The sequence below is a fragment of the Eimeria tenella genome, genomic scaffold (genome assembly GCF_000499545.2).
Source record: "Eimeria tenella Houghton genomic scaffold, Eth_scaff10, whole genome shotgun sequence".
In the NCBI taxonomy this organism is placed as follows: domain Eukaryota; phylum Apicomplexa; class Conoidasida; order Eucoccidiorida; family Eimeriidae; genus Eimeria; species Eimeria tenella.
The window spans coordinates 443,057-467,764 of record NW_013541458.1 but is presented as its reverse complement, the minus strand read 5'-3'; the positions used below and the strand labels follow the sequence as shown (position 1 = coordinate 467,764).

The 24,708-nt window shown below is 61.6% G+C and overlaps 7 protein-coding genes across 7 annotated transcripts in view; 5 read left to right on the top strand and 2 right to left on the bottom strand.

The window, feature by feature from the left end:
• The window catches only part of ETH_00013260 (Chromosome III, complete sequence, related), a gene marked incomplete at both ends in the record, with an annotated part of 9,550 nt that extends 1,163 nt beyond the window's left edge, over nucleotides 1-8,387 (bottom strand). The window contains 7 exons of the mRNA XM_013372578.1: nucleotides 208-299; nucleotides 576-645; nucleotides 846-902; nucleotides 1,162-1,277; nucleotides 1,477-1,578; nucleotides 2,037-2,249; nucleotides 2,559-8,387. Of these exons, the coding sequence (XP_013228032.1) occupies nucleotides 208-299; nucleotides 576-645; nucleotides 846-902; nucleotides 1,162-1,277; nucleotides 1,477-1,578; nucleotides 2,037-2,249; nucleotides 2,559-8,387 (6,479 nt within the window). The remainder of the gene's footprint in view (nucleotides 1-207; nucleotides 300-575; nucleotides 646-845; nucleotides 903-1,161; nucleotides 1,278-1,476; nucleotides 1,579-2,036; nucleotides 2,250-2,558) is intronic.
• Nucleotides 8,388-9,488: 1,101 nt separating this feature from the next.
• On the top strand, nucleotides 9,489-11,700 carry ETH_00013255 (uncharacterized protein; the record flags this gene model as incomplete). The annotated part of the gene is made up of 5 exons (XM_013372577.1): nucleotides 9,489-10,020; nucleotides 10,365-10,430; nucleotides 10,690-10,782; nucleotides 10,971-11,172; nucleotides 11,502-11,700. The coding sequence occupies 5 exons, from the start codon at nucleotides 9,489-9,491 to the stop codon at nucleotides 11,698-11,700; spliced, it is 1,092 nt and encodes a 363-aa protein (XP_013228031.1).
• Nucleotides 11,701-13,442: 1,742 nt separating this feature from the next.
• Nucleotides 13,443-14,678, top strand: ETH_00013250 (mitochondrial carrier family protein, putative; the record flags this gene model as incomplete). Its single annotated transcript, XM_013372576.1, has 1 exon — nucleotides 13,443-14,678. One exon carries the CDS (start codon nucleotides 13,443-13,445, stop codon nucleotides 14,676-14,678), a length of 1,236 nt encoding a protein of 411 aa, XP_013228030.1.
• Nucleotides 14,679-15,968: 1,290 nt separating this feature from the next.
• Nucleotides 15,969-16,832, bottom strand: ETH_00013245 (uncharacterized protein; the record flags this gene model as incomplete). The annotated part of the gene is made up of 1 exon (XM_013372575.1): nucleotides 15,969-16,832. The coding sequence occupies one exon, from the start codon at nucleotides 16,830-16,832 to the stop codon at nucleotides 15,969-15,971; it is 864 nt and encodes a 287-aa protein (XP_013228029.1).
• A 1,474-nt stretch (nucleotides 16,833-18,306) lies between these two features.
• Nucleotides 18,307-19,674, top strand: ETH_00013240 (MORN repeat-containing protein, putative; the record flags this gene model as incomplete). Its single annotated transcript, XM_013372574.1, has 1 exon — nucleotides 18,307-19,674. The coding sequence occupies one exon, from the start codon at nucleotides 18,307-18,309 to the stop codon at nucleotides 19,672-19,674; it is 1,368 nt and encodes a 455-aa protein (XP_013228028.1).
• A 178-nt stretch (nucleotides 19,675-19,852) lies between these two features.
• Nucleotides 19,853-20,047, top strand: ETH_00013235 (uncharacterized protein; the record flags this gene model as incomplete). The annotated part of the gene is made up of 1 exon (XM_013372573.1): nucleotides 19,853-20,047. The coding sequence occupies one exon, from the start codon at nucleotides 19,853-19,855 to the stop codon at nucleotides 20,045-20,047; it is 195 nt and encodes a 64-aa protein (XP_013228027.1).
• A 2,532-nt stretch (nucleotides 20,048-22,579) lies between these two features.
• ETH_00013230 (50S ribosomal protein L2, putative) lies at nucleotides 22,580-24,517 on the top strand (the record flags this gene model as incomplete). Its single annotated transcript, XM_013372572.1, has 1 exon — nucleotides 22,580-24,517. One exon carries the CDS (start codon nucleotides 22,580-22,582, stop codon nucleotides 24,515-24,517), a length of 1,938 nt encoding a protein of 645 aa, XP_013228026.1.
• Between the last annotated feature and the right edge of the window lie 191 nt (nucleotides 24,518-24,708).

Genomic DNA, 24,708 nt, shown 5'->3' with positions numbered 1-24,708 from the left:
GCAGCTTGCATGCATGCATGCATGCATGAATGGGGGCTTAAGCCCCCCATGCATGCATGCATGCATGCATGCATGCATGCATGCGCCTTAGGCGCCTTATGCATGCATGCAAATGCCTACAACGTCAGGGCGCGCAGGGTGGAGCGCATGCAGCCCCAAGGTCAGCCGCAAAGCCTAAACCCTAAACCCTAAACCCTAAACCCTCACTGGCCGTTTATCTTCGTCATGGACTCCTCAATGGAGGTGAGGCGGCTGCGGCGTTTAATGGCGAAGGCGACGACCACGAGAGAGAGCAGCACCTGATAAAAGAGGCAGCAGCAGCAGCAGCAGCAGCAGCAGCAAGCTGAAGCGCCACTGCACTGTCTGTACACCTCAGGAGGCAACAGGAGCCCCCAGCAGCATCAGCAGCAGCAGCAAAATGAAGCACCCCTGAGCTGTCTGTATACCTCAGAATGCAGCAAAAAGCCCGAGCAGCAGCAGCAGCAGCAGCAGCAAAATGGGGCATCCCTGCACTGTCTGTACACCTCAGGGCGGCTGCGGGAGGCTCGAGGTGTACGTACACCTCAAATGCATACCTTAAGTCCCAAAAGACAAAGCCACACAACCACAGCGCATGCAACAGCTGAGGCAGACCTCCAGCTGACCCTGCAGCAGCAGCAGCAGCAGCAGAAGCAGCAACAGGATGCAGGCGGGAAACAGGTTGCCCAGCAGCAGCAACGCCTGCCACGGCAGCAGCAGCAGCAGCACACCAGCAGCAGCACCTGCCACAGCAGCAGGAGCAGTAGTAGCAGCAGCAGCAGCAACAGCAGCAGCAGCAGCAGCAGCAGCAAAAGCCGCTCGCCTACTTGGGCAGCACACAACTTATTAGGGTAACTATGTGGATCGACATGAAGCCAATCCGCCTGCAGCAGGAAACACAACAACCCCACCAGCAGCAGCAAGAGCAGCAGCAGCATCACGAGCAGCAGCAGCAGCAGCAGCAGCCACACCAGATGATGCACCAATCGATGCATACAGCTAGCCACCTCAAAAAGAAGCACGCAGTACGCGACCCAAGACCTAAACCCTAAACCCTAAACCCTAAATCTTAAACCCTAAACCCTAAACCCTAAACCCTAAATCTTAAACCCTAAACCCTAAACCCTAAACCCTAAACCCTACCTCGCGGGAATATGAGAAAATGAGTAGCAGCCCCAGCAAGGAACAGAATAGACAAATTTAGGAATAAGTGCAGCAGCCGCAGGCACTCGCGCCAGAAGCACATCAGCTATCAGCACCTGAAGCACAAACCCTAAACCCTAAACCCCAAACCCTAAACTCTAAGCCCTAAACCCTAATCCCGAAGCCTTAGCTTTGGCTGGGGTGAGCGCAGCGCAGCAGCACTGCGGGCAAGAGCTGCAGCAGCTAAAAAGCCGGTCGGCTAGCTGCAAAAAGGATTTAGGGTTTAGGGTTTAAGACGTAGGGCTTAGGGTTTACATTTTGGTAGTGCGCGAAGGACTCGACGGGTATCTTGTTGAACTTGACAAGGAAAATATATTTAAACCAGTCCACACACATCTCTAGCAAGAAGACCCCACACTGCAGCAGCAGCAGCAGCAGCAGCAGCAGCACTCACTGCACCAGCGGCAGGGGCACGAGGCGCCGCGGCCGCAGCTGCAGGCACCCTCTGGCCCTCCGCTGCAGCATCGCCCCTTGCACCCCCGCAGCAGCAGCAGCAGCACCCACCCCAGCAGCAGCAGCCCGCACCCGAGCAGCAGCAGCAGCCCGCACCCGAGCAGCAGCAGCAGCCCCCACCCCAGCAGCAGCAGCAGCCCCCACCCAGGCAGCAGCAGCCCCCACCCCAGCAGCAGCAGCAGCCTCGATCCGAGCAGCAGCAGCAGCCCCACCCGAGCAGCAGCAGCCCCCACCCGAGCAGCAGCAGCGGTTATTGGATTAATCTGTGGATTCTTCTACTTCCAAGAGTCTATGTTCGGTTATACAGCTAACAGCAGCCCCCACCCCAGGAGCAGCAGCAGCAGCAGCAGCAGCAGGCGCACCAGCCAGCTGCAGACGCCGGCGGGGGAAACAGTTTTGGCGGAAGCAGCAGTTGCGACTTTGAGGGAAACAATAAAAGCATCGCAGCAAAGATGAAAACGCTCTACTGTGTCTTCAGCAACAACGGAGTAGAGCTGCACTGCAGAGTACTTTTTGAAAACGGAAGACTTTATTTCTCCAAAGTTGTTCGTCACCAGCATCAGGAACATCGCGGACTGCAGCAGCAGCAGCAGCAGCAGCAGCGGCAGCAGCGGCGGCTGGGGGAGGCGGGAGGGCGGTTCATGAGCAACGGGGGGAACGGGGGCGACGCAAGCAGCAGGGACGCAGCAGCAACAGCAGCGACAACTGCAACAGCAGCAGCAACACAGCAGCAGCAGCAGAAGCAGCAGCAAGACAGCAGCAGCAGCAGCAGCAGGAGCAGCAAGCGCAGCAGCAAGAGCAGCAGCAGGAGCAGCAGAAAGGCACCAGCAGCATCAGGAGAAGGAGCAGCAGCAGCAGCAGCAGCAGCAGCAGCAGGAGCTGACCTCCGAGGAGTTGATGGCAATGTTGAGGCTGAGGACTCGAATGAGGTGCATCAGCGCATGCACAAGAACATAAACAACAACCCCACCATAGAGCAGCAGCAAACGGACCCAGACGTTTCTGGGGGAGAGCAGCGCTGCAGCGCGCTCAGCAGCAGCAGCCACTGCAGCCCAGCGGTCCTCCTTCGCTGCAGCAGCAGCAGCAGCAGCAGCAGCCGCCTCCCCCTCCTCCTCCGCAGCAGCGCCTCCCTGACTGCCCCTGCGCCTCCCGCCCCACGCCCCCCACCGCCGCTGCCGCTGCCGCTGCCGCTGCTGCTGCTGCTGCTGCTGCTGCCGCTGCTGCTGCTGCTGCTGCTGCGCTGCTGCCGCGTGGAGGAGGCCGGTGGCGTGGCGCATGAGCTCGTCGAGGGCGTCGCGGCCCACGCTGCGCCAGAGCTTCTCGAAAAAGTCCAACATGTTGAAAATGACATAAAGTTTCATGAAGGGTTGCGCGCGGATGCAGTGGTACACGATTGAGGTGTCTATACACCCCAGCAGCAGCGCGCACAGCCCCAGCACCGAAAAACGCAAAAACCCGCACAAGTCCGGCGCCGATATGCACAAGCCACCCACTCCCGCCTCCTGCTGCTGCTGCTGCTGCTGCTGCTGCTGCGGAGGCGGAGGCGGAGGAGGGGGCGGAGCCGCGGCGGCGTCGAAGCTGCGCTTCACCCCTGAATGCCGCTCCTGCTGCTGCTGCTGCTGCTGAGCAGACGCGCTCAAGTTAGCTACGGGACGAGACTCTGCGTCTGCTGCTGCGGCTTGTGGCTGTCCTGCTGCACGAGCTGCAGTCGCTGTTGCTGCTGCTGCTGTTGCTGTTGCTGCTGCTGTTCCTGCTGCTGCTGCCCGTGGCGTGGCCAGCGAGGCCACAGTGGACGCCCTCACTGGGCGCGGGCGCGGGGAGCTGCGCAGCGGCAGTGCGGAAGCTCCTGCTGCTGCTGCTCTTGCTGCTTCTGCTGCTGCTGCAGCAGCTGCAGGCGCTGCTTCTGAGCAAGTCCCAACCGGCGGCAGCAGCGGCCACGAGCTGCTCTCCCCACGACCCCCGCTTCTCCTCGTGCTGCGCCCAGCAGCAGCAGCAGCTGCTCCTGCTGCACCTCCGCCGCCGCCGCCAGCAGCAGCAGCAGCAGCAGCAGACAGCTGCACTGAAATTGGCTGCTGAGTACTCCAAGAAGCACTAGCTGCCCGAAGCCGCAGCGGGGCCCTGGGGGCTTCGAAGTTGCTGGAGAGGCCGCGGCTGCGGCCCAAGGGGATGCAGCAGGAGGCGGATCTTTTGCGTGCCGCAGCAGCAGCAGCAGCAGCAGCAGCAGTCGCTGCTGCTGCTGCTGCTGCTGCCGCTGCTGCAGCCGCTGGGTGCGACAGGCGCCGCCGGGGCTGCTGCTCCTGCTGCTGCCGCAGCACAGCAAAACTCATCAGCAGCCGGAAGCGCCCTAGGAGTGGAGCCACTGCTTTTCTCCCCCATCGCCTGAGCGTCAGTGCTGCTGCTGCTGCTGCAGCAGCAGCAGCAGCTGCTGCTGCTGCAGCAGCAGCCGCAGCAGCCCCCAAAGCACGCGGTGCCGCACGCAGCCGCCTCGGGGCGCTGCTGAGGAGGCGGGAGCCGCTGCAGGCCCGGCCCAAGCGCCTGGCGCAGCAGCAGCAGCGGCGCAGCAGCAGCAGCAGCAGCAGCAGCAGCACGCGCAGGGCCTGCAGCGGCATCATTGTGACCTCGTACAGCAGCGCGTCAAGACACAACACTGCCCCAAAGTAAACAACACATTCTAACTTGTAAGGCACCTGCAACAAACTCCGCAGCTGCGTCTCGGGGATGGAGGCCTCTCCCCTGTGCAGCTTGGCCTTTTGCTGCTGCTGCTGCTGCTGCAGCGGCGACGCCCGCTGCTGGCTGCCGCACGTGGGCGGCGAGTAGGGGCCCCCGTAATCTGCTGCTGCTGCGTAGGGGCCCCTGCTGCACAGCAGCGGGTCCGCAGGGCCACGGCGAGCGCAGAAGCCCTGCAGCGAGCCAGCCAGCTGCTGCTGCTGCTGCTGCAGCTGCTGCACTTGCTGCAGTTGCTGCAGTTGCTGCTGCGGCGGATTCAACAGCAGTGGCTCGCCGGGGACTTGGCGGCTCTTCATAGTGAGTATGTTCGCATGTGTGTCATCCGGTGGCACGAAATTCTGCCGCTGCTGCTGCTGCTGCTGTTGCTGCAGCAGCTGCTGCAGTGGCTGCTGCGAGGCTACTTCTGGAGAGGCCCTTAGGGAGTCCTGAAGGGGTATGGGGCCCCACACTTGTGTGCGGGGAGGAGCAAGTGACCCGTCGCTGCGGTGGCGCTTTGATGGGCTTGCAGCAGCAGCAGCAGCAGCTGCTGCTGCTGCTGCTGCTGCTGCAGGCTCGGGGCCTTCCATCACGGTGTAAACACTACTAGCCCTGCTGACGCCGTACATGATGCGGTTTGAGGCTGTTGCAGTCTGTTGCTGCTGCAGCTGCTGCAGCAAAACACGCAGCTGCTGCTGTTGCTGCTGCTGCTGCTGCTGGCTCTTCGCTGGGGTCTCTGTGAGCAGCGCAACTCCGTCGCTCCTGCGCTTCAAAAGTGCACTTTCATTCGGCACTGACAAGTCAGAGCTTCCCTGCAGCGCTGCTGCTGCTGCTGCTGCTGCTGCTGCTGCTGGCATTGTTGCTGCAGGGACAGTTGTGGCAGGCCTTCGTCCGAAAGGAGGAGGTGCAGCAGCAGCTGCTGCTGCAAAAGCAGCAGCAGCAGCAGCAGCTGCTGCTGCTGCTGGGCGGACACGACGGCTTGACGCCTCGTCCCTAATGAAGGAAAGAAGGTCCCAGTTTGAAACATTCCTGTACTCGCTGCTGCTGCTGCTGCTGCTGCTGCTGCTGAGGTCTGCCACGCAGCCAGCCAGATCGCGCGACGAATACAGATCTTCCTTGCTGCTGTTCCAGTGCTGCTGCTGCTGCTGCTGCCGCGCTTGGGACACTACATCAGTTGCCGTTACTGCTGCACTGTTGCTGGGAGCTAAACATACGCTTAAGAACTCGACTGGTCCTTCCTGTAGCGTTTGCTGCTGCTGCTCTTGCTGCTGCTGTTGCTGCTGCTGCACTTGAAGCTGCTGCTGCGGGGACTTGAGGTGCTGCTGCTGCTGCTGCTGCTGGTCCTGCAGCAGCCGAGCCTGCGTTGTCAACGGGCTAGCAGACGCCCGGCTGCCAGGCAGAAGAGCGGCCACCTGGCTGTCGCCCTGCTGCTGCTGCTGCTGCTGCTGCTGCAGCTGCTGCGGCAGCGGCAGGAAGCAAACAGGCTGGAGGTAAGGGGCCTCTTTTCGGAGGGGCCCCACAGCTGTGGGCGTTTGACAGAAAGGGGTATTGAGGCAGCTGCTGTTTGCTGTTAGGGGCGACAAGAAGCCAGCAGCAGCAGCAGATGCTGCTGCTGCTGCACTCCCTGGAGTCGCAGCAGCGCTGCTTCCTGCTGCGCTGCTGCAGGGGGTCCTCCACGCGCTGTTGCATGCGGGGCCTGAGCTGTCTGTACACCCGAGCAAAGGTGTGGGGTGCCGCAAGTGCAGCGGCCGCTGCTGCCCAGGGGTCCCATCAGCAGCAGAAAGCGAAGCCGCTGCTGCTGCTGCTGCTGCTGCTGCTCCTGCTGGCGCTGCTGCTGCTGCTGCTGCTTCCGTGCAGACAGTGGCCCTCCGTCCCTCCCACCAGGAATCCTCATGTGGAGATTCAGCTGTGCGTTGCTGTTGTTGTTGCTGCTGCTGCAGCTGGAGCTGCTGCAGCGGCTGCTGCAGCAGCAGCTGCTGCTGCTGCCGCTGCACTTCAGTCCACTCCACCTCCCCCGCAGCTGTTTGGGACCGTGGCGGTGGAAGCTGCAGGAATAGGTTTGTTGCAGCGCCGCCTTTGTGTGCCGCTGCTGCTGCTGCTGCTGCCGCTGCAGCAGCCGCTGCTACTTGCGGCTCTGCAGCAACTGATGCTGCAGGTGACAACCACGGCGTAGCACTGGCGCTCCGCGTTTCCACAGCTAGCTGAGGCCGGAGGTTGCTGCTGCTGCTGCTGCTGTTGCTGCTGCTGCTGCTGTTGCTGCTGCTGCTGCTGCTGCTCTCTGTCACCGTAGCGGCCTCCAACGCCGTTTTTGTTTCATGCCGGTCTGCAGGAGCTGCTGCTACTGTTGCCGTGGTTGCTTCTGTTTCTGTTGCTGCTGCTGTTGCTGCTGCTGCTGCTGCTGCTGCTCCCAGCGGCGTATCTGCACCCAGCGTGTCAGTTTCTGCAGCAGGAAGTGACACCGTGGTTTGGGGTGTCTGTACACCTAGCCGGCCGCGAACGGAGGGGCTGCTGCTGTCGCCGTACCTGCTGCTGCTGCTGCTGCTGCTGCTGCTGAGGGCAGGCCGTCCGTGCAGCAGCAGCAGCAGCCGGTGCTGCTGCTGCTGCTTGTCAGGCGCGCCTTCATCGCAGGAGACGCAGCGGCGCCTAGCAGCAGCAACAGACAGCAGCTGGTTGCTGCTGCCGCTGAAATCGTAGGAAGCCGCCCCGAGCTGCTGCAGCTGCTGCTGCTGCTGCTCCTGCAGCAGCGGCTGCTGCAGCAAACGGCAGCGCAGCGGCAGCGAGGGCCTCCGAGACCGACGGCAGGCGCTGTTTGCATGATGGGCGCTGCCGTGCAGCAGCTGAGGGGGCCCCTTTATCGAGATTGCTGCTGCTGCTGCTGCTGCTACGGGGTCTGTGGCATCGGGCCAGCGGCAGCTCAAAGGGGGGTGTTCTCTCTCTTGCTGTGGCAGCTGCAGCAGCAGCAGCTGCTGCTGCAGCTGCTGCTGCTTCTGGCTGTCAGAGGCAGTGACGACGCTGTACATCAGCTGGAGGTCCTTCTTTCTTATGAGGGGACTTGAGGCCTCCCCTTGCTGCTGCTGCTGCTGCTGCTGTTGCTGCTGCCGCTGCTGCTGCTGCCGCTGCTGCTGCTGCTGCCGCATGAACTGCTGCGGCAGCCACAGTTGCTGCCGCAGCGAAGGGCCTGCAGCGCCATTCTGTGCTGCTGCTTCGCTCTGAACAGGCGACGATCGCTGCCGCTGCTGCTGCTCCTTGTTCGGCAGCGGCAGCAGCTGCTGCTGCTGCTGCTTCGTGTAGGTTTCAGACGCAGCCTTCTGCAGCACGGGAGCTGCTGTGCTGCTAGCAGCCCTCCTAAGGCACTCGATGAAGCTGCTGGCTTCCTCGGGTGCTGCTTTGGCTGCTGCCGCGTCGCTGCTGCTGCTGGGGCTGCTGCAGCAAGCAGCAGCAACGGGACTGCAGCAGCAGCTCGCGTCTGCGCGCTGCAGGCAGTCGGGCGCAGAATAATAAGAATACAGAGACTCTGTCTCGTCGTCTGCTGCCCTCCAGTCTGGTCCTGCTGCTGCTGCTGCACCTGCAGCAGCTGCTGCACTGTCCGCCGCCGCCGCCGCAGCAGCAGCAGCAGCAACAGAAGCCGAAGCAGCAGCTGCCGATGCTGCTGAGGATGGCACTACTCCTTCTGTCAAATGTGGGCCCTCATCGCTGTGCCTCCCGTCAGACTGCACCTGCAGCAAAAGGTCGTCGGGTTGCTGCAGCGTGGCCGTGCTGCTGCTGTTGCTGCTGTTGCTGCTGCTGCATCCTGCTGCTGCTGCGCCGTACGCAGGGAAGATCCCTTCTGCTCCTTCGGATTCTTCTTTTACTACCATCTGGGGCCTGGTGCTTTGGCTCGTGCTGCTGCTGCTGCTGCTGCTGTGGCTGTTGTTGCTGCTGCTGTGGCTGCTGTTGCTGCTGCTGTTGCTGTGGCTGCTGTTGCTGCTGCTGCTGGCATCGTCTCTGTAGCGGCTGCCCCGAAAGCTCATACAGTTGGCGTTCACGCTGGTGCTGCCGGCGTTATTAACGCAGTTGCTGTTTCTCGTTTGGCCGCTGCTGCTGCTGCTGCTGCTAACGCAGCGGCATGAGGCCGCACGGCATAAATGGCTTTGCTGCGACACTTACAGAGACCGCAGGGGCCCCTTCAACAGATTCGCCGTCCTTGCGGCTGTTCTCATGGCTGCCGCTGCTGCTGCTGCTGCTGCCGCTGCTGTTGCTGCGGCCGCCGCTGCTGCAGCTGCTAGTGTGCAGGCCAGAGCCGCATGGACTGACACAAATCTATTTCACGTTGCTGCAGCAGCGTAGGCAGCAGTTTGCTGCGGCCGACTTCAGTGGCGGTGCGCCGGAGAGGGGCCAGCGGCAGTGGACCTGCTGCTGCTGCTGCTGCTGCTGCTGCTGCTGTTTTTATTATGCACGCCTTCCCCGTGCAGCGCGGAGCAATTTGAGGGAATAATTTTATTTCAAAGACAGAATTTTGGCTAAGAGGAAATTCCCTCCGCTAGTAAACATGCAGTCATGCCGAGTCACGCCGCTGCAGCCCCAGCGTAGGCTTGAACGCTCTGCTGCTACTGCTGCTGCTGCTGCTGCTGCTACTGTTGCTGCAGCAGCAGCAGCAGCAGCAGCCGCAGATGCTTTACAACGAAGCTGATACTCACTGGGTGCGTCTCTCTTTTTAGTAGCCAAGGACGCCTCACCTGGGCCCCGAAGCCAGTGCTCCAGGCCGTGGCAGCTGTGCCATGGCTGCTGCTGCTGCTGCTGCTGCAGTTACTGCTTCTGCCTTTGCTGCTGCAGCTCTTGCCCGAGGTAGTGTTATTTTTGCCCATTGAGGCCATCTCCGTCGGCAACGCAGCAGGCCAGTTGCAGCAGCAGCAACTGCAGTTCTCCTGCTGCTGCACCCGCAGAAGCAGCAGCAGCTGTAGGGGCACCGTAAACAGCAGCAGTAAACCGCAGCAGCAGCAGCATCCGCAGCAGCTTCACGGGCACAACCGTCAGGATTCGCAGCAGCAGCTTCATCGGCGCCGCCAACGGCAGCAGCAGCGCCGTAAGAGACACCACTAACAGCAGCAGCAGCAGCAGCAGCAGCAGCAGCAATGGAGGACTCGCCCTCCGCCCCTGGCCTGCCTGGCCACCCTCTGTCTGCCCCCATGGGCCCCCCTGAAGCGCCTTCGCACTCTTCGGACTTGCTGTCTCTGTGCAGCAGCGGCTCAGCAGCAGCAGCAGCAGCAGCAGCAGCAGCAGTACCCCCGAGCGACTCCGCAGCAGCTGCACCTCTGCCCGCCGTAGCCGCGCCCGCCGCGCCCTCTGCGCCCCCCGCGCCCCCCGCAGCAGCAGCAGCAGCAGCAGCAGCAGCAGCACGTCCCAGCCTGCTGAGCGCGAGGTACTTGGACTGCGGAGAACCTTTTCTCTTCCATGTCTCTTCTTTCTCGCTGCTGTGTCAGGGAAGAGCAGCAGCAAAAGGGGCCCCCCCGCAGTTCGTGCTGCCGGACGGGGCCATTTCTGTGGGGCTGCCGGTCTGCAGCATCAGGCCCCCGGGCGACGCCCTCAGCAGCAGCAGCAGCAGCAGCAGCAGCAGCAGTGGCGCAGGCGCAGCAGGTGCTTCGCTCGATAACGCCGCGCCGCAGTGTGAGCCTCCCGCTGCTGGTGCTGCTGCTACTACTGCTGCTGCTACTGCTGCTGCCGCTGCTGCTGCTGCACTATTTTTGTCTCGGGAAGGCTCCTCCCTGGGGCCTCAGCAGCAGCAGCAGCAGCTGCTGCTGCTGCTGCTGTCGCCTGATTTGCTTCTTTTTTCTCATTCGTCCTTTTCGTGTCTTCTCTCCGTTTTCTTTTGTTCTTTTCCCGTTCATTCCTCTTCAAGTGGTGAAACAACTGTCATCAATTATTTATTTATTTATTTATATTTATTTATTTATTTATATTTATTTATTTATTTATTTATTTATTTATTTATTTCCTTTTGTGCTTCTCAGCGGACTTCGAGCGCCTGAGTCAGCTGCACCACGGCCCAGTCATTGTCTATGCCACAAAACCAAGCCGTGGGGCATTGCTGCTGCCGCTGTTGCTGCTGCTGCTGCTGGTGTTGCTGCTGCTGGTCGTGCTGCTGCTGCTGCTGGTCCTGGTCCTGCTGCGACTGCTATTTTGGTCGTTGTGGCTGTCCTTGCTGCTGTTGCTGCTGCTTCGGCTGTTGCTGCTAATGCTGCTGCTGCTGCTTCTTTCCAGGACTGGCTCTTCGTGTTGCACTCCCTGTTGCATGTGCTGCTGTTGCTGCTGTTGCTGCTGCTGCTGCTGTTGCAGGAGATGCCCTGCGTTCTGCTGGGGGTATGTGGTGGTGGTCGGCGTGTCTTTTTGCTGCTGCGGGTCTTTGCCTCTTCGTGACACTGCTGCGGGGTAGGTGCAGCAGCAGCAGCCGCAGCAGCAGCAGCAGCTGTGTCTGTTCCCGGTGTCCCGCGTTTGCGCGCGTATCTGTCCACTCTGCACTTCATTTTCGACGGCAACTTAAATAATAAACTAAATCAATTTAATTAATTAATTAATTGATTAATTAAATTGATTTAATGGTTTTGCTGCTGCTGCAGGGCTCGCGGACCTGTCGCTGCGGTCGGGGCTGTGGGGCCCCGCGCAGCTGCGGCTGTCTTCGGGGTGTATATACACCTCGCTGTGTCTGCTGGACTTGTTTGTCATCTTCGCGCGTTTGCGGCAGAAGGCGGAGGCGCTGCGGCTGCTGCGCGTTGCTGCTTTTGCGCTGCTGCTGCTGCAGTTCTGCTTCGCCCTCGTCACGTGAGCAGCAGCAGCAGCAGCAGCGGCAGCAGCGGCGGCGGCGGCGGCGGCGCTGCGGCAGCAGCAAGTGCAGTGCACGCAGCAGCAGCAGCAGCGGTAGTTTAGGTGCAGCAGTAGAGGCAGGTGCTGCACTGCAGCGGTGGGGTTTCAGCGAGCTGCCGGGCGTTGTCGTGACGCTGCTGCTGCTGCTGCTGCTGCTGCTGTTGCTGTTGTTGCTGCTGCAGGATGCTGGACTTGCTGCTCTTTGCTTCCACTTTCTGTTTGCTGCTGGCCTTGACGCGTCTGGAGAGCCTCTGTACTTCCCACATCTTCTGCGTGTACCCCTAAAGGACACTTGCAGCAGCGGCAGCAGCAGCAGCAGAAGCAGCAGCAGCAGCAGCAGCAGAAGCAGCAGCAGCAGCAGCAGCAGAAGCAGCAGCAGCAGCAGCAGCAGCAGCAAGGGACTTAGGCTACGCTTTGCATTTCGGCGCCTCCAGGCTTCAAAAACGCATTTGTTTTCGTCGACAGTGGCAACGTGCTGCGACTTAACTGCTGCTGCTGCTGCTGCTGCTGCTGCAGTAGCCCGCACTTTCTTCAGATGCTCGCGGGTTGCTGCTGCCTGTGTAGCAGGTGCAGCAGCAGCAGGTGCAGCAGCAGAAGGTGCAGCAGCAGCAGCAGCAGGTGCAGCGTGCAGTTGCTGCTGCCGCAACAATTTTTTGGTGTTCATGTTTGCAGCCGCAGCAGTTGCTGCTGCTGCTTGGGGTGTACGTACACCCCAGGTCTTGCTGCAGTCGCTAGGGCTGTTTTTACTTTTCTGTTTTGCATAAATGAACAAATTTACTAATTTATTTATGTATTTATTTATTTATTTGTTTATTTATTGAAAAATATATTTGCATGCAAATGCATTTATTGTGTATCTACGGGAGTGCATGCACGCAGACTTCCACTACTGCGCAGACAGCTGAAGAGCCAATTTGCTGCTGAGGTGCATTTGTGCTGCGCTGCTGCTTGCTGCTGCTGCTCTTGCTGCGCTGCTGCTTGCTGCTGCTGCCCGTGCTGCGCCGCTGTTTGCTGCTGCTGCTTGGGGCCGGTGGCACGTGAGCAGCGGTCTGGACCACTGGGCCGCAGCAGCAGCTGCTGCTGCTGCTGCCGCAGGGCTCCGCCGCAGCAGCCAAATGGCCTCAGGCAGCGGCCAAAAGCAGCCAAGAGCAGCAGCAGCGCAGCAGCAGCTTAGGCCGCAGGCGTGGAGTGTACATACACCTCAAGTGCAGCAGCTGGCGCTAAAAAAGAGAAACCAAATTTAAATTTTATTTTTTGGATTCGCTAGAGGTTCCCTGCAGCGGCAAAAGCGTGCGAGGATGGCCCGGGAACCCTGGTGCTGCTGCTGCTGCTGCTGCTGCTGCAGCTGCTCGGGGGCCCGGGCCCCACAGCCTTCCGTCTCTGCGGGGGCCCCTGAGTTGCTGCTGCTTCTCTGAAGATATTAAAAATAAAATTCAGCAGCAGCTCGTAGTGACTTGCTGCTTCAGTTATATCTACACCGCTGCCTTGGGCGCTGCATGCATTGGCAGCAGCAGCAGCAGCTGTTGCAGCAGCAGCAACAGCCCGCCGAACTCCGCGTGCTCACAATATTGACAAGGCAATTTGTTTTTTGTTTAAGTTTCTCGTCGCTGCTGCTAAGAAGCAGCAGCAACAGCAGCGACAGCAGCAGCAGCAGCTGCTGCTACAGCACACAGGCAGACCCCATCCTCATGGCTTGACTGCCCGCCTCCCCTTCATTTTGTCACCATCATTTTCATTTGCTGCCTTCTTGCCATCTGCAGCAGCAGCAGCAGCAGAAGCAGCAGCTGCAGCAGCAGCAGCAGGAGAGTAGCAGCAGCTGCTGCAGCTGCTGCTGCAGCCACAGCAGCGGCACCCGCAGCAGCTGCAGCATCCGGGAAAGCGCTGGAAGCAGCAGCGAGTCGGAGACAGCAGCAGCAGCTGTCGCAGCAGCAGCAGCAGGCGCCGCATGCAGAAGCAGCAGCAGCTGCGGCAGAATTTTAGCTAGTAGTGAAAAGGATTGTTCGTCACCCGCAACCGCAGCAGCAGCAACAGCGTCAGAAGCAACAGCAGCAGCAGCCGCAGCACGAAGACTGCTTGCCGCAGCAGCAGCAGTCATCTGGTCAGCAGCAGCAGCAGCAGCGGTGTCCTTTGGACGCACGATTTAGCTCCCGCCGGAGCTACACTGCCAGCAGCAGCAGGAGCTTGCTGCTGCTGCTGCTGCTTGTGCTGCTGCTGCTGCTGCTGCTACGATGGACATCCAGCAGGTGTGCCTCAGCAGCGCCGTCAGCGGCTCTCTCGTCGCTTTACTTTGCACGCCTTTCGATGTTGTGAAGAACTACTGGCAGTACACGTCCGTGGCTTCTGCTGCTGCTGCTGCTGCTCCCGCTGCTGCTGCTGCTCCTGCTCCCGCTGCTGCTGCTGCTCCTGCTGCCGCCGCGTGGCGGTTCAACGCAGCAGCAGCGGCCGCGGCGCCCTGGCGGGAGCTGGCGAGCAGCAGCAGCAGCGGGGCCCCCAGCAGCAGCAGCAGCAGCAGCAGCAGGGGGGGCAGGAGCAGCAGCGTGAAGGTGGCGCTGAGCCTGTACCGCGCGAAGGGGCCCCTGGTGTTCTGGAGAGGAGTGGGCCCCGCCATTTGTGTTTTAGTTCCTTCAAATATAATTTTCTTTTCTCTTTATGAAAGAAGAGACCCCGAGGGTTCTGCTGCTGCTGCTGGCGTTGCTGCTCGCACTGCAGCAGTGGTGTGCACGGCGCCCGTGGAGCTGGTGCGCACGCAGCTGCAGGCCCGCTGCTGCGCCCCCGCCCCCTGCAGCAGCAGCAGCAGCAGCAGCAGCAGGGGGCCCCGCAGCGCGGCGCTCGCGCTGCTGCAGCAAACCCTCAAGGCCGAGGGCCTCGGGGGCCTCTTCAAAGGAGTCCTCCCCACAGTAATTCGAGACGCTCCTTTCTCTGCTTTCTACTGGCCCCTCACTGCTGCCACTTCCGAGGCCCTCACGCGCCTCTTCAGCAGCAGCAGCAGCAGCAGCAGCAGCAGCAGCAGCGCTGCGCAGGAGTTCAGGGACAGGGCCCTCATTCCCTTCCTCTCGGGGGCCTCTTCAGCAGCAGTTGCTTGTGTCCTCACCCACCCCTTTGATGTCCTCAAGACCCGCATCCAGTCTGCGCAAATGGGGCCCCCGGGGGCCCCCCCGGGGGCCCCCCCGGGGGGCCCCCGGGGGGCCTCCATCGGGGGAGCCCCGCCCCGGGGGGGCCCCCAGGCCCCGGGGGGGGCCCCCAAGGGGGGCCCCCAGCCGGGGGGGCCCCTCGGGGGCCCCCAGGGCCTGTGGTGGGGCCTGCGAGCAGCAGCAGCAGAAGTCTACAGGGCCCAGGGAGTGCGGGGCTTCAGTGTGGGGCTGCTGCCGCGGCTGCTGAAGATTGTACCCTCTTGTGCTGTGCTGCTGGCCACTTACGAGGCCACGAAGGCGCTGTGGGGGTCTTCGCTGCTGGACCAGACCTGAGCTGCTGCTGCTGCTGCTGCTGCTGCTGCTGCGGTGGCGCGGCCGGGCTGCTGCAGCAGCAGCAGCGGCGAAGGCCGCACGCAGGCATTTAGGGGCAGCTACGAGCTGCATACGCGGCGCGCTGCTGCAGCAGCGCAGCGCGCCGCCGCTAATACCGGCTGCTGCTGCTGCTGCTGCGGCGAGCTGCAACAGCAGCTGCAGCAACGGGCTGCTGCAGCAGCAACGGGCTGCTGCAGCAGCGGCAATGTGCTCTTGACTCTTACGTAGCGCGCTTTAGTCTCCTCTGTCAACCACCGAACCAACGGCCAATTCCCAAGTTGCCTAGCTAGCTAGCCAACAAGCTAGCTAGCTAGCTGGCTAGCTGGCTAGCTAGCCGACCAACTAGCCAGCCATCTAGCTAGCTAGCTAGCTAGCTAGCTAGCTAAGTGGCTAGGTAGGTAGCTGCCTAGCTAGGTAGTTAGGTAGCTAGCCAGCTAGCCAGTCAGCTATCCAACTAGCTAGCTGGCCACCAAATTGGCCAGCTAGCTAGCTGAGACACAGCAGCTAGCTAGCTAGCTAGCTAGCTAGCTAGCTAGCTACAGTCATGCATAACTTACCCAGCTAGCTGGCTACCTGCGCACGTGCGAAGATATAGCTAGCTGGGGGCTAGCGAGCTGGCTAGCTGAGAGCCAGCTAGCTGGCCAGCTGGGACCTAGCTAGCTAGCTGGCTGGGCCATTGGCCGTCTAGCTAGCTAGCTACGCCACTAGCCGCCCAGCAAGCTAACCTGCTGGCTAGCTGGCTGGCTAGCTAGCTGGCTAGCTAGCTGGCCAGCTAGCTGGCTAGCTAGGCTATTAAATCCCCGGCTAGCTAGCCGCTAGCTAGAAGGTTAGCTGGGGGGTAGTCAGCTAGCTAAGCGGCTAATGAATGGCCTAGCTAGCTAGCTAGCTAGCTAGCTAGCTGCTTGTTGCAACAAAGTGAAAAATCAAACACCTGAATTGAATTAAGTCGAGACACTGCAGCCTCAAATCGACCCTCGGCCTGGCCCCGGCAAAGCAGCAGCAGCAGCACTGCTGCTGCTGCTGCAGCAGCAGCACTTCTGCGGCTGCTGCAGCAGCAGCACTTCTGCTGCTGCAGCAGCAGCCAGAGGCGCACACAGGATAGCCGGCATCCGTGCCTCTGTCGCTGCGCATTGCCTGTGACACTACAGCAGCACCTGCAGCAGCAGCACCTGCAGCAGCAGCACCTGCAGCAGCAGCTCTTGCTGCTGCTGCTGCTGCTGCTGCTCGCTCTACCTTACGTCCATCCCTCTTCTACGGGGAGTTCGCCCACCCCAGCTGCTGCTGCTGCTGCTGCTGCTGTAGCATCTGCCTCAGGGCAATGTCTTGGCGCCACCGGGAAGCATCTGCTGCTCCCCAGAGGCCCAGCGGCGGCAGCAGCAGCTGCTGCATGCGCTGCCGCTGCTGCTTCTCTCTGTCTTCTGCTGCAGCAGCAGCGGGCCCCACGGGGTCGTCGTACATCGTGGGCTGCGGCGCGGGCGCCTCCTTCTGCAGCAAGTCCCCGCTGCTGCTGCTGCTGCTGCTGCTGAGGGGGCCCCCCAGGGAGAGCATGATGAGGGCCCCGTCGCTGAGTACCTTGGCAGCAGAAGCAAGGGCCTCTTCTGCTGCTGCATGCTCGGCAAGTCCTGCTGCTTCGAGCTGCTGCCTGCAGTAGCTTTCAACTGCAGCAGCAACGTCGCGGTGTGCTGCTGCTCTTGCTGCTCGCGGCTGCTCTGCTGCTGCCAGCAGCAAAGGCCTCCACTGCGAGGCCCACAGCAGCGGCACTTGGGCCATAATGCGGGCCACGAGGCCCTCGGGTCCGGGGCCCTCGAGTTCTGCTGGGGGGGGCCCCCGGGGGCCCCCCCCGCGGGGTGGGGGGCCCCCCTTGAAGGGGGGGCCCCCCTTGAAGGGGGCCCCCCGCGGGGACCCGGGGGGCCCCCGCCGCCGGCCCGCAGCCTGAGCTGCAGCGGGGAAGGTCCCCCGCCGCTGCTGCTGCTGCAGCTGCTGCAGCTGCTGCAGCTGCTGCTGCTGCAGGCTGTCCACCCGCGCCACGGGCACTGGGCCCGCCGAGGGCACTGCTGCTGCTTGCTGCAGCAGCAGCAGCAGCAGCAGGGGCCCGGTCAGCCAGCAGCAGACCATATTACCCTGCGAAGCAACTGCCGAGAGACTTCAAGTCCCCGGCCACGGCTCCGCTGACTTCCCTCCTCCGACTCACCTGCTGCTGCTGCTGCTGTAGCTGCTGCCGCTGTTTCTTTTACAGCAGCTATGCTGTAGGAGCCGCAACTGGGCAGCTGGTGCTGCTGCAGCTTCTGCAGCAGAGGGAGCGGATAGAAGGCGGTCTGTCTTGTGTGGCTCGATGCAGGGCTGCCGCAGCTGCTGCAGCTGCTGCAGCTGCTGCAGCTGCTGCAGCTGCAGCAGCAGCAGCAGCAGCAGGCTTTGGAGCCAGTGGTTAGGGTGAGGGCAGTTTCTGCAGTTGGGCGCAGCAAGCAGCAGCGCGGGGTGTTCGGGTTTCTGTTGTCCTTCTACGGGAGCGGGAGCACTCGCCGCAGCAGCCGCAGCCGCAGCCGCAGCAGCAGCAGCAGCAGCAGCAGCAGCGCAGCGCGAGCTGCAGCAGCAGCAGCCGGGGAGAAGCCCGGTTTGGGGGTTGCTGAAGAAGCTGCTGGGAGTCAAAGAGCAGCAAAAAGGGCGGCGGAGTTGAAGGTTAATGAAGGGGAGTTGATCTGCTGCTGCTGCTGCTGGAGGTGGGAGAGGAGGGTCCGGGCGGTGGGTGGCGCAGGGGCTGCTGCAGCAGCAGCAGCAGCAGCTGCTGCTGCTGCTTCGGGTGCTTCTGCCTGGGTTGCTGCTGCTGCGTATGCGTCGGCGGTTGCTGCGCGTCTGTAGAACAAATTGAAGGAGGGTTTGAAAGTTTAAAAAGGAAGTATTGGTGTCCCTTGGGAGGAGGGAGTGGAGAAGTTGGGGTAGTTTGTGCAGCAGCAGCGCAGCAGCAGCGCACTAAGACTGCAGCAGCGGCTGCTGCAGCAGCGGCGCAGGGGCGGTGCGTCGGGGGCAGCAGCAGCAGCGGTTGCATTTGGAGTTTTTGTGTTTATTTTTGAATAGGATTTAGAAAAGGGGGGTTTTTTGGGGTCCAGTTGGTTGGTTGGTTGGAGCAGCAGGAGGGTCTGCAGCAGCAGCAGTTGGGGAGCTGCTGGGGGCGTTCGGTCGCGTGCGCAGCCGCAGCAGCTGCAGCCGCCTCCGCGGCCGCAGCAGGAGCAGCAGCAGGAGGGGCAGGGGCAGCGGCAGCAGCAGCCGGGGGGCGCGTTTGGCTGTCGTCGGCTCTGGGCCGCCTTGGGGGCGGCAGCAGCGGCGCAGCAGGAGCGCAGCAGGAGCGCAGCAGGAGCTTAGCAGCGGCGGGCGAGCAGCAGGAGTGCACTGGGTGTTTGAGCGCAGCAGGGGGAGCCCGTGGGCGGTTTGCTGCTGCAGCCGTGGCGGACTGCTTGCTGCTGCAGCAGCAGGGCGGGTCTGCTGGGCGTCGGGCGAGGCCCATGAAGAGCGGCACTGCAGCGCGGCGCAGCGGAGCACACCAGACCAGCAGCAGCAGCAGAAGCAGCAGCAGCGGGGGCGGGGCGGCGTGAGGATGGGAGCGTGCAAGAGCAAGTCGCGGGCGAAGCGCCCGGAGGAGGCTGCGGCCGCTGCAGGAGCAGCAGCAGAAGGAGCAGCAGGAGAAGGAGCAGCAGGAGAAGGAGCAGGAGGAGGAGGAGGTTGGGTGTCGCGGGAAGAAGAGGCGTCGTCGCCGGCGGGCTCCGCGGCGCGCTCCGGAGCAGCAGCGGGGGAGTCCCGCAGCAGCAGCACCGCGTCGCCCTCCGCCTCCGCCTCCGCCTCCGGAGCAGCAGCGCCCGGAGGGGCGGCCCCGGCGGGCGCGGGCGACGCGGAGCCGGCCCGAAGCCCGTCCGGCGCAGCAGCAGCAGCAGCAGCAGCAGCAGCAGCAGCAGCAGGAGCAGCAGGAGCAGCAGCGGGCAACGCGGGGGAGGAGCTGGTGGCGCGGCCGCTGATAACGCTCTCGAACGGCGTGACCTACGCGGGCCAGTGGCTGGGCAGCCTGAAGCACGGCTACGGCGTGCAGGAGTGGCCCGACGGCGCGCGGTACGTGGGGGAGTGGGCGTTCGGGTGCGCAGAGGGCCACGGCGTGTTCACGCACGCGGACGGAGACTTCTACGACGGAGAGTGGCGGGGAGACAAGGCGAACGGGTTCGGAGTGTACAGACACGCGGACGGGAGCGAGTACCGCGGGGGCTGGAAGGAGGACAAGAAGCACGGCGTCGCTCGCGAGCGGTGGGCGGACGGGTCGCACTTCGAGGGCGTCTACTGCGAGGGCAAGAAGCAGGGCAAGGGCACCTTCACGTGGCCGGAGGGCTCGCGCTACTCCGGCGAGTTCCGCGACAACGAAATCCACGGCGACGGCAAGTACGTCTGGGCCGACGGCCGCAGCTACTGCGGCCAGTGGCGCCAAAACCGCATGCACGGCGCCGGCGCCTTCACCTGGCCCGACGGCCGCAAGTACGTTGGCCAGTACTTCGCCGACAAGAAGGACGGCGCCGGCGCTTTTTTTTGGCCCGACGGCCGCGCCTTCGAGGGGCGCTGGCGCCGCGGCCGCCAGCACGGGCTCGGCCGTTTCACGGCGCGCACTGGCGAGGCCAGGCGCGGCCTCTGGCGCGACGGCCGCCGCCTGGCTTGGCTCGAGGACGCGCAGCAGCTGCAGCGCCTCCGCGCCGCCCACCCCGAGCTCTTCGCCGACGCCGACGCTGCGCAGCAGCCGCAGCAGCAGCAGCCGCAGCAGCAGCAGCAGCTGGAGCAGCTGGAGCAGCTGGAGCAGCTGGAGCAGCTGGAGCCGGGGGCGGGGGCGGGGGCGGAGGGCCGCCGCAGTGGCGACGCCAGTGGTGACGCCGACGATAACGCCGGCAGCAGCAGCAGGCAGGAAGCTGCAGCGGCAGCTGTTGCGGGGTGAGGACGCGCGGAGCGGAGGCGTGTCCTCCCGCTGCTGCTGCTGCTGTTGGCTGCTGCTCTCGTGGAGCGAGGAGCGTCTTGGTGTTTGTTTCGGGGGCGGGCCGTTTGCCGCGGCGAGGACTCTTCTGCTCCGTCCACGCTTCTTCTTTTAGCTTGCTGCTGCTGCTGCGGGAGGGACAATGACCAACGAGCAAGTGCTTCCCACCCCTGCTCCAGCAGCAGCAAGAACGCCAGCAGCAGCAAGAGCAGCACCACCTGATGTACAGCACTGCAGGGGATTCTTTATCCGCTTAGCTTCTTCTTCGTGCCAAGTGGTGCAGACCAGCAGCAGCAGGGCGAGAGCACGGGTGCTGCTGCTGCTGGAAGAACAGTAGTCGCGAAGATCACTGCGCGCGTGTGTGCTGGTGCTGCAGCAGCAAAAACAGCAGCACCAGCAGCAGCAGCAGCAGCAGCAACACGCTCTTCCCCTACCTAGGCCGGTGCTGCTGCAGCAGACGCGAAAGTGTCGCTTACGCGCTGCTGCAACAGAGGGCTGTGTGGCCCAACAATAGTAGCTGCTGCATGGGCTGCAGCAGCAGCAGCAGCGGCAGCAGCAGCAGACCCTTTTTGGCTGCTGCTGCAGCACCCGCTGCTGCTCCCCGAGTGTACAGACAGCGCCTTCGGGGGCCCAAGGCTGCTAAGAAAAGCATAAAGCCCTTTTAGGGTTTATTACCAGGGACTTATTCAAATATACATTCTCAAATATAAATTAATATCATTATTCCATTTATTATTATTATTATTTATTATTATTATTATTGTTGTTGTTGTTGTTATTGTTGTGCTGAAATGAAAACAGCAAAGGGCCCCAGGGGCTGCGCGCATGCGCCAGGTGTACAGACAGCTTTTTTTGTTATCGAAGAAAAAGCCAAAAGGAACAGAAATGCAAATCTTTGCTGTCTGTTTTCACTTAAAGTCATTTTATTTAATTTAATTAATTTTATTCCAATTTAATTCATCTTACTTCAGTTATCCTCGTCAATTTTCATTTCTATTCCTTTTGCTTCTTCTGATTTTCTTGTTCTGCTGCCGTGCTGCGCATGCAGCCTGCATGCAAGCGATTTTCCGGGCCTCTTCACTTACAAATTAATTTATTTATTTATTTATTTATTAATATGTTTTATTGTATTTATTTAAATACAACTGTGGGCCCCAATTGTCTCGCAAGTCGTTCAAATCTATTTGCCCCTGCGGTGTATCGACAGGGGCCCCTGCGCGCAGCAGTACATACACCCCAACCCGCAGCTGTCTTCGCCACAAAACGCAGTGATAGATAGCAGCAGCAGCAGCAGCAGCAGCAGCAGCACGAGAAGCAGCACCGGTTTGAAGCACAGCAAGTGCAGCAGCAGCAACAATCGCAGCAAATGCAGCAACACCAACAATCGCAGCAAACGCAGCGGCAGTAACAATTGCAGCAAACACAGCAGCAGCAGACGCAGCTGCAGCAGCAGCTATAGGTGAATGTGAGATTTGCCATCTGGGTCTGCAGAGGCTGTCTGCGGTGTATGTACATCTCACGTTTACGCTGTGGAAGGTATGGAGTGTATGTACACCTAAATAGATAAAACACGAGCCAAATTGCATGCAATGTATTCAAATTAATTACACAAAATATTTTTAAAAATATTTGTGCTGCTGAGAGTCTTTTTATGTGAGAAAAAGGCTAGGTATGGAGTGTATATACACCTAAATACAGTCACTACACACCAAATCCCATAGAATATACATGGGTTTAGGGTTTAGGGTTTAGGGTTTAGGGTTTGGGTCTGCAGTAGAGAGAGGCGGTACTTTAAAGACGCTTCCCCGAGATGTCCTGCGAGCTCTAGGGTTTAGGGTTTAGGGTTTAGGGTTTGGAGTCTAGGGTTTAGCATTTGCGGATGCAGGAAGCCTCTAGCAATGTGGTTCCTCCGGCTAGCCGCAGCAGCCAACTGCAGCAGCTAGCTGCAGCCAGCTGCAGCAGCAAGCCACAGCTGCTGCAGCTAGCTGCAACAGCTAGCCGCAGTGGCTAGCTGCAGCTAGCTATTATCGTCACTTTGTGCTGCCATCGCCTTAGGCAGCATCTGCCCAGGCCTTAATTATATGAGCAGCAGCAGCAACAGCAGCAGCAATAGCAGCAGCAATAGCAGCAGCAATAGCAGCAGCAATAGCAGCAGCAATAGCAGCAGCCACAATGAAGGAAGCAACGGAGCTCGCCGTCTTTCCTTTGGCGGCCGCCGAAGTCTTTTCATGTCTACTATAAATATAAATAAAATATATTTATTTATATTTATATTTATTTCTTTCTATTTATCCGTAGTTTTGCATGCTCATTAAATATACATTCTTGGATGTACAGGTGTATCTACAACAGATACAAATCTTTGGAGTGTCTATACACATATAAATGCATGTACATGTACAGATTTAAACTTTAAAACGTGCACGAATTTTTATATCTCTAAATAATTATAATATTTACAAACAAAATATGCATTTACTCATATTCCTAATGTACATAAATGCAATTGTCTGCAAGGATGCATCCAGCAGGCGTGTACCTTCAGGTGTACATACACCCCGCGCCCTTCAACTATAAGTCGAGCTGCTGCCGCGCCTTCTGCTTGTTGAATTGACATTTTTTAATTTTAAAATGAAAACATTTTAATTACTTAATTAAAGAATGAAAAAGAATTGAAAATAAAGCTCCTGTTCCCTCTGCAGCCTCGGGGGCCCCCGCCGCCGAGAGGCCCCAGAGGGGCCCCAGGCGCCTGTGTTGCTGCTTCTGTGCTCTTTGGAGCTCTTAGAAGTATTTAAATGAATTAAAATATAAATTAATTTCTCCTTTTTATTTTAATTCTTATTTCTTGCTGCTGCATGCCAGCAGCAAGATGCTGGACTCGCTGCTGCGCGGCTGCTGCCCCAGAGCCAATTCCGGTGTACGTACTCTCCACCTTTTGAACATCAAAAATAAAAAATTTTCTTCTCTCCCAAAAACTTTCCAAATCCACAAAAGCGCAGCAGCTGCGCGCTGCGGGGCCCCCGTCGGCAGCGCCTCCGCAGCAGCAGCAGCAGCAGCGAGCCCAGCAGCAGCAGCTGCTGCTGTGCCAACCTGGTCACTTGAAAGGCCCTTGCCCTCTTCCATCAGAGCAGCATGGGCCCCTTCTAGCCGCCCCAGGGTCCCCCCCAAGGGAGGTCTTCGCGTAGAGGGGGCCCCCCAGGGGGCCCCCCCGGGGACCCCCCGGGGGGCCCCCCTGGTTGCCCGCTTGGGGCCTCTTCCCTTGTGGGGGCCCCTGGGTGCTTCCCCAGGACTTCTCTCGGGACTAGGTGCTCCTTTATGTGCCCCCTTTGGGGCCTGCCCGGGCCCCTCTGAAAGCTGCCTTAGCCGCCCCTCGGCCCCCCCCCAGGGGGCCCCCCCGGTGCCCCCCCAGGGGCCCCCCAGGGGCCCCCCCGTGGGCGCCCGCGCTCGTGGGTCCCCCTTAAAGCCGCCTGTGGGGGCCCCCGCGGGGCGCCCTCTGGGGGCCCCCCTGGGGGGGCGCCCTCTGGGGGCCCCCCTGGGGGCCCGCCCGGGGGCCCCCCGGGGGCCCCCCCTGGGGGCCCCGGCGAGGGGGTGGCGCTGGGAGTTTCGGGGGTTTTCAGGGTACTACACGCCGAAGGTGCTGTGGCGGCGGAACCGGCCGCCGCCGCTGCTGCAGACCGGCGAGGGGCCCCCGGGGGCCCCCGGGGCTTCGAGTGGGGGCCCCCGTGCTGCGTTCACGCTAGCGAAGCAGCAGCGGCTGCTGGAGCAGCAGGCGCGGGAGGGCCTGAGCAGCAGCAGCAGCAGCAGCAGGAGGGGGGGGCTGCTGTTTGGGGGCCGGCGGGTGCAGCAGCTGGGGCGGCGGCGGGTGCAGCAGGGGGGCCGGAACTGCAGCGGGCAAATAACTGTGCGGCACCGGGGGGGGCAGCAGCAGCAGCAGCAGCAGCTGCTGCAGGTGGACTGGCTGCGGGCGCGGCGGGGAGTGTGGGGCACGGTGCTGCGGCTGGAGCGGGAGCCGTGCCGCGGGGGCCGCGCAGCAGCAGCAGCAGCAGCGCTGCTGCAGCAGGACGACGGGGCGCTGTGCTACGTGCCCGCTGCTGCTGCTGCTCGCCCGGGGGACCGTTTGCTGGCAGCAGAACACGCGCCGCTGCTGCCCGGCTGCTGCTTGCCGCTGCAGCAGCTGCCGCCGGGCTCCATAGTCTTTGCTGTTGAGCTGCAGCCGGGCTGTGGGGCCCAGCTAGCCAGGGCCCCCGGGGCCTTCTGCACTGTTCTTTCCAAAGACCCTTTTGCTGCTCTGTTGCGGCTGCCGTCTGGCGAGCTGCGGCGGCTGCCGCTGCGCTGCTGGGCCACGGTGGGGCAGGCCATGCAGCCGGGGGCGGCGGCGCGGGGCCCCCGGGGGCCCCCCGGGGGCCCCCGCGCCGCGGGGCCCCCGGGGCCGCGAAAAGACCCCCCCTCCTGGGGAAGGCGGGGGCCGCTCGCTGGAGAGGCCGCAGACCCGCCGTCAGGGGCAAAGCCATGCATGCAGCCAAACACCCCCACGGGGGCGGCACTAGTCAGAAGAAAGTGGGGAGGGCCCCCGTGTCGCTGTGGGGCGTGTTGCGGGGAGGGTTTAAAACCCGCAGCAAACACAAACCCTCGCCGGGGGTGCTGCAGCGCCGGCGCAGCAAGCGCCTCGCCAGGCTCTTCGGCGCCTTCTGAGCCGCCTGCTGCTGCTGCTGCTGCTGCTGCGGGGAGCGGAGCAGCAGCGGGGGCCGGTGCAGCGGGAGCTGCTGCTGCTGCTGGGAGAGAACCAGCAATGACGAAGGGCCCTTGAGCCGGTGCAGCGCTTTCGGCGCGGCTCCTGGGGTTTAGGGTTTTGGGGCTTTAGGGTCTAGGGTTTACGGCTTGGGGTTTGGAGCGCGGAGGCAGAGGGTAGGCCAGAGAAACAAATAAGCCAATAAGCCACATTCTTCAGGGTTTCGCGCCTAGGGTTTGGCGTTTAGGGTTTAGCGTTTAGGCCAGAGG